The 17,231-nt window shown below is 38.1% G+C and overlaps 1 protein-coding gene across 9 annotated transcripts in view; it reads left to right on the forward strand.

Annotated features, from left to right (window-relative positions):
- ehf (ets homologous factor) overlaps window positions 1-14,638 on the forward strand; it is a 31,296-nt gene extending 16,658 nt beyond the window's left edge. For 3 of the 9 annotated variants that reach the window (XM_077515954.1, XM_077515952.1, XM_077515953.1), the window contains 8 exons: window positions 7,415-7,453; window positions 7,578-7,717; window positions 7,855-8,115; window positions 8,949-9,158; window positions 9,272-9,334; window positions 9,448-9,492; window positions 10,661-10,856; window positions 13,485-14,638. In XM_077515954.1, coding sequence (XP_077372080.1) covers window positions 7,415-7,453; window positions 7,578-7,717; window positions 7,855-8,115; window positions 8,949-9,158; window positions 9,272-9,334; window positions 9,448-9,492; window positions 10,661-10,856; window positions 13,485-13,584 — 1,054 coding nt within the window. In that variant the 3' untranslated portion in view covers window positions 13,585-14,638. Of the gene's footprint in view, window positions 1-792; window positions 1,255-5,327; window positions 5,733-7,414; window positions 7,454-7,577; window positions 7,718-7,854; window positions 8,116-8,948; window positions 9,159-9,271; window positions 9,335-9,447; window positions 9,493-10,660; window positions 10,857-13,484 lie in introns of those variants that run through there. The other 6 variants (XM_077515956.1, XM_077515959.1, XM_077515958.1 and 3 more) reach the window with 6 other exon arrangements.
- The last annotated feature ends 2,593 nt before the right edge of the window (window positions 14,639-17,231 follow it).

Here is a 17,231-nt window from a genome sequence, read left to right on the forward strand (position 1 = left end):
TATGAATAAAGTTTTTAGCCATCTCATGGAGTGGACTGTTTTGCCACATGCTGTCAACTGAAAATGACATCACAGTTGCTCAGGTTTCACCGATCACCTGTTTTGTTTTGTTTTTTTAAGTTTGGTCATGTGACATTCGCAAGCTGTGCCATGATTGGTTGTTACCTGAGCCTTGAGCAACTGTGATGTCATTGACATTCGACAGTAAGCAGCAAAATTCCCGCCCCCCTGAAATGGCTATAATTGCTGGATTATGCTACTGAATTCATATTCCACAAAAGCATTATTAGTCAGAATATCGTGTTTAGACTAGTGGGGCTGCAAAGAATATACTGTAAAGAACGTTCTTGGGTTTACTTTCCCCTTGATGTATTTATTGTAAAAGCATTTTTCAGCATCCGCATAGTACAAATTTGAAAGGTGAGTTATTACTGTTCCGTACATGAACAAATAGTGGGGGGGGGGGGGGGGGGGTTTCACAAGCATGTCAAATACTCTGATATCCCCCTCAATCCATTTTATGTAATTAATATTACAAGTAATGATGAATGAATCTAATGTTTCAGTCAGATGAGGTTTAGAATCTGCAAAACTGAAAAACATGGTGCTGATCATTCGGCCATGTCTCGTTAGTTTCACCTGTGGTCTTCTCTGTTTTGTCTTCCCATGTCGGCCAATCAGTCCCTTGCGTTCCCTTGAGTCCTTCCCAGCTGTCTCTCATTGTGGTTATTTGTCTGTAATTATGACGTCCCTTGGTGTGGTCCATGCTTGGTCTGTTCCGTGTCATGTGTTCAGGTGATTGTTGTTTTGCAGTGGCCTGCACACTTATTTTGGGGCTTTTCATTGTTTTGATGCCCAAATGTGAGTTTTCAGATTTGGATTTCGCCTGTACAGACGACGTGTATAGCCTAGTTAGTGGTGAAACTAACATGGAAACCATAGTAGCCTACCCATGGTTGTAAAAATAAGCAATTGTGAGAAGATGGAAATTAGAGACATTGCGGAAAAAAAAAAAAAAAGTTCAGTGAAAAGCTAAAGAAAAGTCACTCACTCACTCACTATATTTCTCTCATGGTGAGCAGTTCGTGCAAATTGGCATGAACTGCAAAACATTAATTTTAAGATTTTAGACCACTCGTGTTTTAATAATGGGTGATTTCTGTTGCTTGTAACACTGTGCAGGGGTACGAGTGCTGATTAGCTGCTCCTCGCTGTTTGTACAATCAGCTGAAGAATTTCTGGCATGTCAAAAATGTAAGTGTGATAAGGATGAAGCGCATCTGCAATCTGATCTTACAACTGTTGTGAACTTGTTTGAATGGGGATCTTTTTACACTACCTATTTACGTTTTTCCCCCAACAAATGATGTGAGAAGCATATATTTAGCAGCTTCGACAGGGAACTGATATTTCAACATACAGACTATATTTATGTGTTGGCATTTGGCTAGTTAGACATGTTGTATTACCACCACCTGCAGGAATGAAGTAAAACTGCACAGACTTGAATACAGTGTGAGCTTTGTTACCTTAGATTTTGGTTTGCAGACAATCCACTCATTTGGAAATACACACAACCTGTCAACATTAGTATTCAACTTGTCAAAATGCACTATTGGTGGAGGCCCTACGCATGCTACATTTTAAACCCAAAATTTCTGAGCAAAAGTGCACGTGTTTGCCAGATTTGTCTTATTTTACATGTTATTTTAAATGGGGTATATGCCACGGAAAAGGCGGGACTGTTTTTGCACATCAGCTTTGATTCCGGTTCCGGTTCGCAAAGTGTGGGCCGAGTCCCTATACTTGTGCTTCCGACTTTGTGCCCCTTGGTTGCGTGTTCCCGTCCACGGGTGCAAGTGTGTGGTGTGTCTGTCAGTTGTCCGAAGCACTTCATAGAACTGAGACGCCCTGCGCGCTCACGCCCATTGACGCGAGCACGCGGTTGGGGGGCACAGGGGTGGGAGATGCGAGTGTTGGAACGCGGCCCACGTCGCAACCCGGAACCGAAATAAAAGCTGATGTGCAAAAACATGGAAGTAGGAAGTCCCACCTCTTCCGTGGCATATACCCCATTGAATGAGGCTGTAACATGTTTTTAGTTTCATAGCAAAAAGCACAAACACAACAAAACAAACCTTAATTCACCTTTGCCACTTGCTTCTCAAGTCATGCAAATAAATCTGCCTGCATAGTACTGCCTGAAAATGTGTTGAAATGAGTTTTAACAGCATCCACTGGCATTACTGAGACGGCATTGGTATATGAACATGCAGTATGTGTTGGTCAGAGATTCTGTCTGTATATGAGGCAATAGTGTCACCTATGGGTGGATATGGGTAGTCTACATTCTACCTCATCAAACTCTCTTTCCAGAACCAGGAAGGGGCTGGGGGTGTGGGAATAATGTTTACATCTTGCAAATTTAGATACAGAGCCACAAAGTGCCAAATAAAGTTGCATAAATGTGCAACAAAAAAGATTTGAATTCTAACGAATGCTGCCAGTTAAATGCAGAACAATGCAAAATCACGTTTGTGAATAATTCATGTTTTTCCAGTTGCATGTCTCACCAGTGTAATTACACAGTCACTGTTGTTTGACAGGGAGAAAAATAAAGTGCAATCTAGTTAGTTTGTGAAATGATCACTTGTAACAGTAATTGACACTAATAAAAATGATTTTTCCTACTTTCCCTGTGGATCAAATGCTAATCAAAATGTGAAGGATGAAAGATGACACCAACAGCCGTGAGATGAGCAGCTAATGAACGACAGTCAGCAAGTGGGACAGTAATAGACATACTGCCGCTAATAAGTTCCTGTTCATTAGAGCGTGCAGACGCCTTGCATCTCGTCTGTTTCCTCTGACTGACAGTCTTGACAGCCTCTCCCGTCAAATAGAAACTTTTTGCCACATTCTAAAACCACAAATTTATCACAGTGTCACCATATATAATTAAAACCTTCTTTTGGTAAATGGTTTGGTGTACTATTATTGGGTGATGACGTGAGCTTCTACAGAATGTGACTCAGTGTTTAAAAATAGAAGGCATTGTCTGTTAAGCCAGCAATTTGATGACATTTTCTTGTGTCTGAGTGGATCACTGCCTGTTGTACGCTGACTCACAAGGAGTGGAGTCGATGTGACAGTCTTGGATCTCTTTCACACTTCGTCTCCCTGTTGCTCATCACCCAGTGGACCTCTGCATAATCCGACCAAACCAGCACAACAATCAATGAAATCAGATGGGGAAACATGAGACTCCCATTGTTCTGTGGAAAATAGCAAATTTTTGATGTGCGGTAAGGGGAAAACAAAAACAGATGATGTACAAGTGCATGAAAATATCACACAAGCTATAACTCGTGAGCAGATCTTCTGCCCAACTTAACCAAACCAGTAGAACTGGTTGTTGTTAGTATTAAAAGACGAACAATCTGCTTTACAAAGTGGAAATCCTGCTAAGATTGAACATCCTTTTTAAGTTGTACATTGAGCCTGGCATGAGTCTAACACAACACACACGCAGCCCTGCAGAGTGCTAGATAGTGGACAAAAGTATGGAAACAGGTGTCTGTATGTTGCTGCTAAAGATTTTCAGCAACATTTTGCAGCATGTTTTGTTTGGTCATCCAAAAGAACATTTGTGAGGTCAGAGGTCACTAATGTTGGATGAGCGGGCTTTCCTCACAATCTCAGTTTGACCCCAAAATGTGACGGTTGGGGTTCAGGTCAGTGCTCTGTAGTTCTTCCGCACAAAACTCATTCAACCATTTATGTGCTGGTGCACAATCATGCTTGAACAGAAATTGGCCTTCTACAAACTCATCCTGCAAAGTTACAAGCACCGAATTGCCAAAAGCATCGAGACAGGAACAATTGAGTTCCAGCTCCTAATTTATTCTCATATTGATTTGAAGACTTAGTTTTTACACATTATGTTCATCTTCTGATGTGGGTGAATGAGTGAAAGAGATGCAATCAGTGTCTGGCAACCAAGATTTGCAAATTTGCTGTTAATAGTGTAGTTAGTAGGGATGTAACGATATGCAAACATCACAATACGATATCACGATATGAACGTCATGATACGATAATTATCACGATATTGTTTGTGTGTGTGTGTGTGTGTGTGCGTGTGTGTGTGTGTGTGTGTGTGTGTGTGGTGGTGGTTGATGAGCACAATATTGTAAAAAAAAAAAAAAAAAAAAAAAAGAGCTCATTCTAAAAAAAAGCACCATATTGTGCTTTTGTACATAACAGCAATGCATATAAACCACCTACAATTTATAACTATACTTGCTAATGCAAGCCCACATTGATCGCTTCAAAACCAAATTAAGTTCCCCTTCATCAGCCATTTAGCATAGATTTTAAACATAGAAGGCCAAAACATCCATAATGAAAATTAAATTGCAATAATAAACTAGCCACTAGAGGGTGCTAGAACTGCACAAATGGAAATCAACATGACTTTTTTTTTTTTTTTTTTTTTTTTTTTTTACAAATGTGTTAAATACTGTGAACATGACGATGACGATATTGTGGCAGTTTTAATATCACAATATCACGATATTGCCCTTATCGTTACATCCCTAGTAGTTAGTACAGTGTTTTTTTTTCTTTTCTTTTCACTTGTCAATGAAAGCATATCTATAAGAAAAAAAACAAACACAATTTGGTAAATATAATATTTTTCAAAAATCTATACATTTGGGAAGTCCACACGTGTGGATGTTTTTTTTGTTGTTGTTTTTTTTTTTTACACATTATTGACCAATTTAAAGTGTTGAAAATGGTTCACTCTCTTTGATGATGCAACATTAATGTTTGGACAATCATGCAATTTTTGGGGTCTCCTGATGAGTGACTAGTTTGGAGCAACAAGCTTTCGGCCTTAAGCCAAAAATAGAGAAAATACTTCCTTGACTGTGCTTCGTACAGTAATTGCTGGCTTCAGCCTTTTTTCCACTCACACACCTGTAGCAAGTTTGTCTTGAAGTTATTTTAAGACTTGACGTGATTGTAATGTCGTGAGCTCATTCATTGGAGAAGATTAACTTGTAAGATCTTCTGTACTGTAGTCAAGGTTCACATTGATGGTTAATTAGCGGGTTTACTGTGTAAATATCGATCTCTAACACACAACAAAAAATACTTTGCACCACTTTTGTCGTAGGCTATAGGTGAAATGACTTTTTAAGGAACTCAAAGCACCCTATTTACCAAGATGAAACAAAAACTAAAATGTGCTTTATGACAACACAGGAGTTTCCTTTCTTCTTCTTCTTCTTAAAGGTTAAGCATTATTTCAAGAAGCTGTATGAGCAATTCCATTTTCCCTCTGTGGAGCTGGATCCAACTGTGTCAGATACAGTGAGTCTTTTCGCAAGCGGCTGCTTTTCTGCTTGAGTGAGCGATAGAAAAGAAAGTGGGAGCAGAGCCAACTGAGAATCTAAAAGTGTGCCAGGTGTGTGCGCGTATCTTATGCAAATAATTACCAGTGTGGTGCAAGCATGAACAGCCAATTGGAGTAGCATAAGGAAGTTCGAGGGATTAAATATTCATTGTAGTGGGAAGCAGCTACAGTTAGCAGTTTAAACTCTTTACTTACTGTAAACGCTTGCGCTACGAGTATTTTGAATCTGACAGAACTTCAATGACCATCATTCAACTAAGGTGGGAGTGAGACCTCTTGGGGGGCCTGGTTGGACCAATCTTCTGCACTGGTAGGTTGCCAAAATATTGTTGGATATTATTACTAAAAATTATTCAAGTTAAAACAGTCCAGTATCATTCACAAAAAAAAAAAAAACTATTTGCATTGTTCGCTTTTTTTTTTTTAATTTAGTTTTTTAGTTGGTCGTCACCAATGTTGTCGGGGTACATTCAGCTCACTAGTGTAGGCAGCATGGGCTCAGTTTCCACTCAGTGATAACGTAAATATGAGTGCAAATGGTGGCCCATTTCTATATGTGCCCTGTGGCTGACTGGCGACCAATTCATGGTGTACTCCACCTTTTGCCCAAAGTCTGATGGGATAGGCTCCAGCACCCCAAAACCCCGAACAGGATAAGCAGTACTGAAAATGGATGACTTTAACTATGGGAGCTTATATTGCTTTCAGGTAGCTGAGGGATTTTTATGTATTTTTTAGTCCCCAAATAATATACGGTATATTTGGTATTTACATAGTGGTGTAGCGTTCACCACAGTTGTCTGTACTTAAAGTTGTTATATCTACTGACAATTCACTATTATACTGTAATCATTAATGCAATATCCAATATCCGTCAATGTCAGAATGAGCAATCAGATCAATGAAGTATTAAGCTACTGAGTTTATCAGCGAATAAATATACAAGCATGCAAATATGTTTTACAACTGTAGATTCAAACATTGTGACTTTTGTGACATGGTATTCAGAAACCTAACAAAGTAACACTGGTTGCGCATTGTAACGCCTACCAACATAATGGGCGACCAATGTAAACAGTTACACATAGTATACAAAATTTTTCCATTCGCGGGGGAATTTTGAAGAAAAAAAGAAAAGGCTGTAATTTTGGATTACCACTTAAGATCTTGTTTGGCATGATGGTTTGCCTTTTGTAAAAACAAAATAATAATAATCAGCGCGATCTGCGCTGGAACCAGATTTGCCAGATCTGTCTGTTTATTATGTTGACGCTGAAGGTGAGGGCGCTTTATGAAGGCGTGACCCAGATCTTGAAGGGAGAAGGGAAGAGAAAAGAGTCAGTCATTGCAGTTCTCATCGGGTAGTTAATTTAATTACACCGTGATAAAACTGCATGCATTTATAACTCTGATTTACCATATGGTTAGTTAACAATGTCTGTGAAGACTTGGCCATTTTGCATGTGCAACCTGTGCTAAGTATTTAAATTAGAAGCAATTTTTGTTGAGTATGAAACATTAAAATATAATAATAACAGGTTATCATTAAAACAATGTTTGCTTATAATGATACTTAATAAGTGTTGTGTTGAACTGTTCAAACTGTTCTTGTTTTTCTGGTTCCCTGCAATCTTTTGAAAGTCAATTTAATTTGAAATGGGTGTTAAATACTTCTGAGAGCATTATGTTACTTTTTTACATTTACAATAATGTCCTCACAGCTTGATCTAATTTCACTTTTACTTCTGAAAGTTGAAACAACAGCATGAAATAAATAGCCAAATGGTACAATGATATGTAATAAGTCATTATTGTCATTCTAATGGCAATGCTGTAGTGCTGGACCATTAATGAGACTTCTCATGTTTTTAATGTTACCTGTACAAACTGCTAAAATTGTGAAAACGTTTAAAATTCAAGACACAATTGCTGAGATGTTTTGGTAATAATTAGAACAATGTTTCTCAAATATTTGTTGTTATACCCTCTCAGGAAGAACAACATATTTCACACCCCCGAACTCTCATTGTTGTAAGTACACCTCTGCAGAGGGGCTCAAACTACTTGCGCACACACCACCACTGGCATCGCATCACAGCAATTTCAGAAAGACTGTTTAGATTGCACTGCATATTGATTTACGTGACTTCTTCAGATTTGAAATTCTCTTCTCCTGCTGCACCCTGGCTATGGTGAATGTGTGTTGCAGCAATATGAGCATCACTTCAGACACCGCTCTGGACAGTCAGCTACCCACTTGCCACTGGGCTTCGACCAACTACTATCATCCTGATGGTGAGATGTATGACTCACCCAGTCGCCCATGACATTGTACACCCCTATCTACCTCTTTAGCATGTGATGTGATGATGTTGTGAGGTAATCACCAAGAATAATGACACAGTAATATATTTTGTGTCTGCCTCATGCAGTTCCATTAGTGATGCCTGGATATAGCAGCAGTTGCCAGTGGCCTCATGATTCCCAGCCTCAATTCTGGAGTAAATATCAAGTGTGGGAGTGGCTGCAGCAGGTTATGGACATAAATCAGATTGATGCCTCCAACATCCCCTTCCAAAACTTTGATATGGATGGCCACCAGCTCTGTAAGCTGACCTACCAGGACTTTGTCCATGCTGCAGGGAGCCTGGGGCCAATTCTCTTCCACAGCATAACACAGCTCAAGTGGGCCGGTGCGTGTCTTAAAAAGGGAGATATAAAGTAAAGTCACAGCCACAACGGGCTTTCATTGAACAGTGGTATATAAAGATAATTAAATGTGGTTTATCGTAAAGAACATGGTTTAATTAAGAATCTAGCTAAGTTTACTAAAAGTATTGGTCTAATAAATTCCCACAGGCTTTTCGTTTAAGTTTAACAGCATACTGTCTACACATATGCCAATTTGAACTGATGTGCTCTTACGGTATACCAGTAGTGCTTTATCACATTTACACATTCATTCATACACCATTGGCACACTTCTGCCATGCAAGGCACTGCCAGTATATTGGGCAATATTATGTAAACTGGAAGTGGTTGACCAGTTTAATGTTGGAACTTTTTGAACTGGTGAAAGGTTCAATCTCAACCTTCTCACAATTAATGTAGCTACATAGTCATATTGCTTTTTAATACGAAATATTTTCTTTCCAAACAAACTGATTATTTCAAATGTTGTTGATCAATGATGGAATAATTTTATTTTTATATAAGCTCTAAAGTGAAACTGCCACCATCATAAATGTGTAAATACTGTATCCAGCACTTAAGCCGGGCACTCAAAAGTTAATTGAAAGTAGGTGATGCACAGCGCCTAAGTCACCGCTCTTGTAAGCCGCACATTCAATGTAATGTGAAGCCAAATAGAGCTACAGTACAAATAATATAAGTAAAATAATAAAGTAAAAATAATATAAGTAATACAAATATTCTGACTTTCATAACATTGTGCAAGGGGTAACGAATTTCATACCAGTAAAGCCTTTGCATAAACTATTTTTATGACCCTCTCATCCATGTGCAGAATACCATGTGGAAATCAGTCAACTGGATCTAAAACCCGAATGTAAGATATTAAATTTGGCTGGAAAACAATTTGGGATTCATCAATTACAGACAGTAATATTAAGTAAAAATGTAATTGTCCTAATTATTGTCATTATGTTTTGTTTGTTTTTTTGCTTGCATTTAGACATTTCTTGCCCCTTTTCAGAAGTCAGCAAGCCACAAACAGGTATAGTAAATGTATAAATTAGATGTGTGACTTGATTTCATTGAAAATATATTTAATGAATGTAGTTACAAAAGCATATTTCAGTCAGCTATTTTTTTCCTCTGTTGATATAGACGGCCATGACTTATCGAGTCAACCTCATGTACCAGGTGTCTCACCTACCCCTTCCGGCCCTGGTAAAACTTTAAATATATTCTTTAAATACTTTTTTTTGTTTAAGATTTAGCAACATATTAAGGCAAACTATAAAATGCATGGAGAAAAGAGTCACCTAATCTCTGTTTCTCAGAAATCAAAATATCAGACAGTCGTCATCGTCAGGCCAAAAAACACAGTAAGAAGAATATAAATCCACATTCATGTATAAGCAAAGGTATTGGGACAATTCTTAAACTGTTGATTCATCTCTGCTTAGACCTTTTATATGTCAAACTCAAGCCGAGATCAGCCTGCCGCATTATTTTTCAAGGCCAACCAGACCGGAACACACTGAGGTTGTCTTAAGATTCGATAGTATAGACTGTTAGTATACAGTCAATAATATATCAGCATTTTGGTCGTTCTCCAAATTGTACATCATTTGGAGTGACTATTTTTAAAACACCTTATCATTCCTGCCATTTTTGCCGAAAACGGCTAAAAAAAAAAAAAGTGCACCCAAAGTAAATTTGAAGCTGTTCTTGAACCATTTGGAGTATCAGCATAGTTTTTGGACTCTTTTTGAAGATAACACTTTGATTTTTTTTCTCCCAAAAACTCAGAATCTGTTTAAATGGCACTGACTAATACAAATAAATACAAACAAAAGACACATTTTAAGTTTGTCTAATTATTTTTCACAAAATCTACCTTGAAAATGTTTGTAGAATAGAAAAGACTCCAGCATCAAAACTTGTGGTCTTCCTTAATTCCAGTTCAAGTTTGACAATAATACTACAGAAAATGAGCATTTTACACAGGTTTTTCCAAAACAGGAGTCCAGGCCAACAAAATATGCCATTTTCCATTACCTTCTGATCTGATTTCAAAACCATCAGTTTATTAGTAAAGGTTGATAATAATTGACTGCAGGGTCCTTTGTGTAATATGTGTACGATGACAAGTTTATCCAGGTTGGGGAAGCTCCGGGGATGACCCAGGATACTCCGGAGAGACTGTGTCTCCTGGCTGACCTGAGAACACCTCAGGACACCCCAGAGAAGCTGGACAAAGTGACTGGGGAGTACTGGGAAGTCTGTGCTTCCTTGCTTAGGCTACTGCTGCCATAATTCGACCCAGAATAAGCGGAAAACATGGATCTACAGACAGATTCCCAAAATTACACCCTTTACAGCATTTTTAAATATTATTCAGTTTCAGCTCATTTTCTTTTGTTGAATAGTTGAATGTCCCAATATCTTTTGTCTCTTTAGTTGTTTGTTTTTATTATTTATTTGGACATTTTCCATATATAATGCTTGCAAGTTCACCCGTACTATTGAATCTTGATTTATCTAAAACAGATCCAAGGGGGACCCATTTATGGGAGTTCATAAGAGACATTCTACTGCATCCTGAATGCAATCCAGGACTGATCAAGTGGGAGGATCGGACAGAAGGAGTATTTCGCTTTCTTAAATCAGAAGAAGTGGCACAGTTGTGGGGAAAGAAGAAAAACAACAGCAGCATGACCTACGAGAAGCTGAGCCGGGCAATGAGGTACAGCAACACAAATAACACATACTGACCAATACTGTTGGTGTAGGTTTCTGAATGTCCTTAACTCAGAAGAGAATCAAAAAATTGTCATCCGATGCAATCATCCTATTGAATGTTTTATTGCTGTTAATCCTCATTCATATAATTATTTTCTTTAGTTCTGTAGTAAATGTCTTTTCCCTGCAAGTTGATGTGGTTTTAGCAATAGAATTACATTCAAATGATCTGAATGGTGACCTTAATTTCCAATGTCCACTTGACTAAACCACAAAGAGGTCAACATTAGGGGTGTGCTCCAAAAATCGATACGGCAATATATCGTTGCGGGCCTCATTACAAGACACGTATCGATACGCAGGCCTCAGAATCGATATTGCTTTTTAACTTTAAATAGGTAGTTAACGTTTGCCATTCCAGTTTGCATTGCAGCTAAAAAATAAAAACCAGCAGCGTCTTTGAAGTTAATTGCCTTCAATTAATGCAAAAATAGGTCACCCGACACTGTCTTGCTAAGAAAAATAGCAGAAGGAAGAATATTATAAAGATATATAATATAAAGAAAAAAGCTGAGGAAGAATATTAATATTTATTTACTTATAAACTTAACATTGCACGTCTTAATGTACCAGTTTTCCTATATTTTGTTTAAAAACGAAATAGAATGTGTTACATGGAAAAAAAAAATGCTGTTTTTATTTCCCCAAATATTTCAAATAAGCACATTTTAGAGCTGTAATTTTACTTTTAATACTTTGATATTTTTGCTCATATCGGCTCATGCCTATTAATAAATGTTCCCGGTGTGTCTGTGAAAGCTGCAAATTTACCACCGCTTTGGTGGTAAACCAGAAGAGCTGCTAACAAAAATATTTTTGTCAGTCAGCATAACAAACATATCCTTTAGGCATGCATATGACTGTTATTGTAAAATGCAAGAAAATTAATGTAACATATTGGGATACGTATCGCCTTGAAGATCAAGTATTGGCACATATGTATCGTGATACGTATCGTATTGTGAGGTTGGTGGCAATACCCAGCACTAGTAAACATTGTGCCAGTAGTTCTCCTTCCTTTCCTTTTTGTGTTTACAATACCTCACCAGAAGACACATCTGTGGGATGCTGTTATATTTTCTCTATTTATTTCTTCAGTCCTTGGTATATTTCTTTAGCTTTCCGTGTTCCCTTTTTCTGGATGTTGCTATCATTCGAGATACATCTGTCACAACTGCTGTCTTCTGATATTTATCCATCACCACTATGTCAGGCTGGTTGGCAATCACCAGTTTGTCAGTCTGGATCTGGAAGTCCCACAGAGTGTTGGCCTGGTTGTTCTCGACCACCTTCGGAGGTGTCTGGCATCTTGATTCTAGGACGCCTAGTCCATATTTGGTACACTTACTGTACACTATTCCTGCTACTTGTTTGTGCTTCTCCATATATGCCAGCATCTTACACCCTGTTGTGATATGCTTCACCGTCTCTGGGGCTTCTTTGCACAGCCTGTACCTAGGGTCCTGTCTGATGTGGTAGTTCCCTGGCCTCGATTGATTTTCTGATGTCTTTGAGTCCAACCTTGCCCAGCCACTGATATGCCACTTCCTCCATTTGTCAGTGGTAGATGTCATGCAGGGACAGGGGCTTCTCTGGACCTCTTTTGGTCTTTTTACTCTTTCTGCAAGTCTTTCCATGACAGTCCATCTGGCTCCTTCTCCTTACTTGGCTTCTCTTGCTTGCCTGGTAGCGGCCATCTTAATCTCACCTTGTACATATTTTTGTTGGTGCTCACATGATACGATTTGGTTTTATTTGCTGTTACATCTGTGACGTTGCTGTACATCATACAGTGGTGATAGCAGCAAAACTAGTGGCTGGTGGTTGCAGAGGCCCACATACCACATGAAAGTTCAGGCCGGTTGGTCATGATGCTGACTGTGCGGCAAGCCTCATTGTCACCTCATTGTACTAAGCATATAGCTCACAGACCCTATACTGCCTTCCGAAATTGCAGTATGTACCACTTCCACCTCTATGATGATCATCACATTTAAAAAAAAAAAAAAAAATTATAGCTATCATCCACCTTGGTATATTCTATCACATTTGGAAGTATCACCATCACCAAATCATACAGTACAAAATAGCCAAAGGAAATGTAAACACACTTGCATACTGAACTGAGGTCTCACAAAATACTGTAGACTGACTAAATGCATGAAGGTCTTGATTTGTTAACCTTCAGAAACAGAATTGCTCAACCATCAACTTTTTCAACTTGCGCGGTTCCACTTATACTCTGACTAGTAACATTAGCACTGACAGTCCTAACGGTACAATTGGATGGACAACTAACCATGGGATTATACCATGGCTGGTCCGGAGATTCCAAAAGTCACGTTTCTCCAAGACGTTGCTGCAGTGACTGATGTATAGCCTGAGTGCTAATGACCACAATGACGTGTGTTCAGTCCACCCACAGGGATGTCTTTCTGCAGATTTGTGGGGAGTACACCCCGGTAAATCCAGAAAAATAAAATGTGATTGATTGATTGATTGATTGATTGATTGATTGATTCTTAAATCCACTTGCTGATTCACTAATTTGTGCATCTTTTTTTTGTCACAGATATTACTACAAAAGGGAAATCCTAGAACGAGTAGACGGGCGCAGACTCGTGTACAAATTTGGTAGGAACGCCAGAGGATGGAAGGAGTCTGAGAAATAATATTATATTATTTTTTTAGATTAGATTAGATTTCAATGCTGTATGATTTTGATAAATATGATGGGTCTTGATGAGATCTATTTGAAACTGTGACTTCGTACTTTTGCCGAAAACTTGAAATGAAAATATTTTGCATATAACACATTTGGCCTTATTTTTGTGCCCAGCCCAAGTCTAGCCCAAAGCACAGTCTAATTGTGTGCATGGATGGAGTTTTCTGTTCGTAGATGGGCGCAGTTTGAAAGTAGCATTTGCTCTATTTTGGGAGTGAACACAGCCGACTTACTTTCTGGCCAATGAAAGCGGTTCCATTCATTCCCTTTAAATTCAGTCCAAGAGAGGCACGCACAGTCTTTGACATTGTGGAAGCAGAAAAAGACTGCCGCTGGAGTCCATGCAAAAGATTGATGTGTGCAAAGTACGCTTATAAGGAATTACAAGCAGACTTTGCAGATTGTTTGTACCTCTGTGTAAACTCCACAGTCCCAAGTGGGTGTTTTAAAAAATATAAAGAAGCTGATGAAATGGATGAATGGATTTTCTAGAATAATTCAGGGGGTTTGATGCACAGTTGTCATGAATGACATACAATGACATACACCACACATATCAGGAAAGCAAACAATCTGTTTGCTTCCCGCTAAATCATATTCAGCACCTGCGCCACAACTTAGACCTGCTTTTAGCTGCTTGAGCTACCAAATTCCCAAACACTGTAAACTCGACTAACCCCAGCACCAAAATAAAGATGCACCATTGTCTACAAAAGTAGAGCCCATTTGTGTTGCATGATTATAGATCAGATCGTCCCAAATGAAGATATGTTGATACATGTCAGATGGATAATATTGTAAATGAGGCCACTTGTGCGAAGGATGATGATTACTGTATAAATGTGGGAAAAAAAACAAAGGCAAACAATGTAGCCAAATATAAACATGCTGTAATTTAACTTATATACTTGGCATGCTGCATTTTTTGCAGTGCGTGTATATGAATGTTTTTTATTTTATTTTTTATGTTTGATACAAATAAAGCTGGTCATTTCTTTTTATCTTACTGAAACTGTTACTATTACAACGTGACATCCTGGGACATATGGGGAAAATCATATCACTGCAATCATTCTTGTCTAACATGTAATAGTGTGGGTAAATCAACACCCATGACATTTACTGTAACTGAACGACTGAACTTTATATAACTTATCGAGATGACTGTGGTTTGATTGTAACAGCCGGATTGCAGGCCATCTCTACTACAATGCTGCACACAGTGGCAGCCGACAAGATAACAGTAAAATGAACAGAATCCACTTGTGCTCCTGTTCTCACATGCAAATGTGGTATCTAATCTTGTCTCTGATTTAATAGGGATTACATACCCTTCATTTGTATAGTGTGTTTTTGAATGACACCTAATTTTATTACTGACTGACTGCTTCAAAACTATCCCACAGCAGTGTTGTGCCTGCACTCCAAACGGTGTGGATACTCACAGGAGTCCATTCAACTATTTTCTATATAGGCCTATTGCTTATCCTCATTGGAGTTCCACAGGAGTGAATCCAAAAAGTAACTACTGTCATTTATAAATTAAACTAATTGACCAGGAAAGCTACTAGACTGTTAAACATCAATCCATTGATTTTCTGTACCGTTTATCCTTACTAGGGTCTACTGGAGCGTATCCCAACTGCTTTGGGATGTAAGGCAGGTTACACACTGGTCTGATCAGCAGCCAATCACATGACTGCTAAACATTTTGCTGTTTAAAAATATAAATAAATAATTAAAAACATAAATAAATAAATAAATAAATAAAGACTGGGCTGAGTAAATGTATGTAAAATCACTTTTTTAATCATATGATTGGATACAGAGTGACAGTTAATTAAATAATGTTATGTTAAAGGAAACAAAAACATGCTACCTGTTTTTGTTTCATGTTCTCTATCATGCAAAAACTCTCGTTTTTGTTTTCCTTACGCTAACTTTACAAACACCGTGATACCTCTTCGATATCACTTGTGATAAAAACATTTTTTTTAAGTTACACATGCAAAATTACAGCTGTGATTACATTAAAGGCTACAACTCAGCCTCTTGCTTCAAATACCTAGGAATCTGGCTTGACAGTTTACTTAAATTTGAAACACATCAACTCTCTTCTCTCAAAAGTTGAAAGCAGATTAAGTTCTCTCCCTACTGAAAATATTTTTTATTCGCATTGTGTGTCGACCTACATCTAGGTCGACATTGCAATTGTGTGTATATGTCCTCAACTGCCCGCCTTACCTTAATAATAATAATAATAATAACAATAATAATCTGCAATTGAAAGACTGACAATTACCTCAATTGCACTTGAATTGGCTGGTGCTATAGAAATAGGAAGAATTCATCGATTTTATCATAATTCCTATTTGAAAATGGACTACGTTTGAATGCAATCCTAGTGTTTGAATTGCATTACACAGCTCTCACTTACTTTGACTTCCTGTTATTACTTTTTGCAGTCATTTCAAAACCTCTTAAACACACACTGCAGTATTCTTTCCAAAATGAACCTCCAAGTTACCATCTATAATAATTGACGTTGATATTTATTAAACTTCTTGTAAATATGGACCTGCTTGCAGAGTAAACATGACTGCTGCTAAGCAGTAAACACAGCATACTGTAATGCAGACCGTTATATTATTCACTGAATTTAGGATCCCTGAGTCCCAAACAAACATTATGTTTTGTACCCATCGACAGTGTTATAATGTCCATTTTGTTTTGTACCCAATTTAAAAAACAAAACATGGAACATAGTAAAGAAAATATCATTTATTTGTACAAAAAAATAGATAGCAGTGCTTTACTTTAGTATTTATTTTCTTCTGAGAACTTTTTACTTTTACTCTACACATATAGAAAACGTGTATTTTCTCCTCACTCTGTAAAAATAGTCTCATGACCTTTTTCAACCTTTGCCGATGACAGCACAATGTAAAAAAAGACTAATAGAGAAAGGTAAAATCAACCAAATCAAAAAACACAGACGAGAACAAACATGAAGCAGGGAGCATGAATGACAATGATACGAGATTTGGAGAAGCAAAGACATTTTACTTGTGTACTTAAAGATACTTTGCTTTTCTACTTAAATAGTTTAAAGTCTATACTTACAGTTTTTTCAGTATTTGTACAAGTACATTACCTGTACTTATACCTGGTTAGTGGTGCATACTTTTGCCATCTCTGTCCGCCATTGTGCGGGTTCAAGGAACGAAACATCTACTGTAAGAAGACGACGACACGTCTAGGCCTGCAGTAGGTTAGTGAGGCGCTAACTAGCATAGGAGTGCTGTGCACAGAGGCACTTGCAGAGGTGCGTCAGACAGAAATACCCAGCAGGAAGACCACCAAACCTGTATTTCAGGTATGTACAGTACATGAAACAACGAAGCAGTGTTGGGGTTATGGCTGCACGCATTTGAGCTCTGCTGATGTTGTTGACAAATCTCTGACTGAGCTACGTCACTAAGTACCAAACTGGCAAAGCCAGATTGTAGGTTAGGGGAATAACACACAAACGTGACGTGTTAATTGAGCATTATTAATCTACTTAATTTTCCAGTAATTTACATGCCAGGCACA

This window comes from Festucalex cinctus, chromosome 3, assembly GCF_051991245.1.
Source record: "Festucalex cinctus isolate MCC-2025b chromosome 3, RoL_Fcin_1.0, whole genome shotgun sequence".
In the NCBI taxonomy this organism is placed as follows: Eukaryota; Metazoa; Chordata; class Actinopteri; order Syngnathiformes; family Syngnathidae; genus Festucalex; species Festucalex cinctus.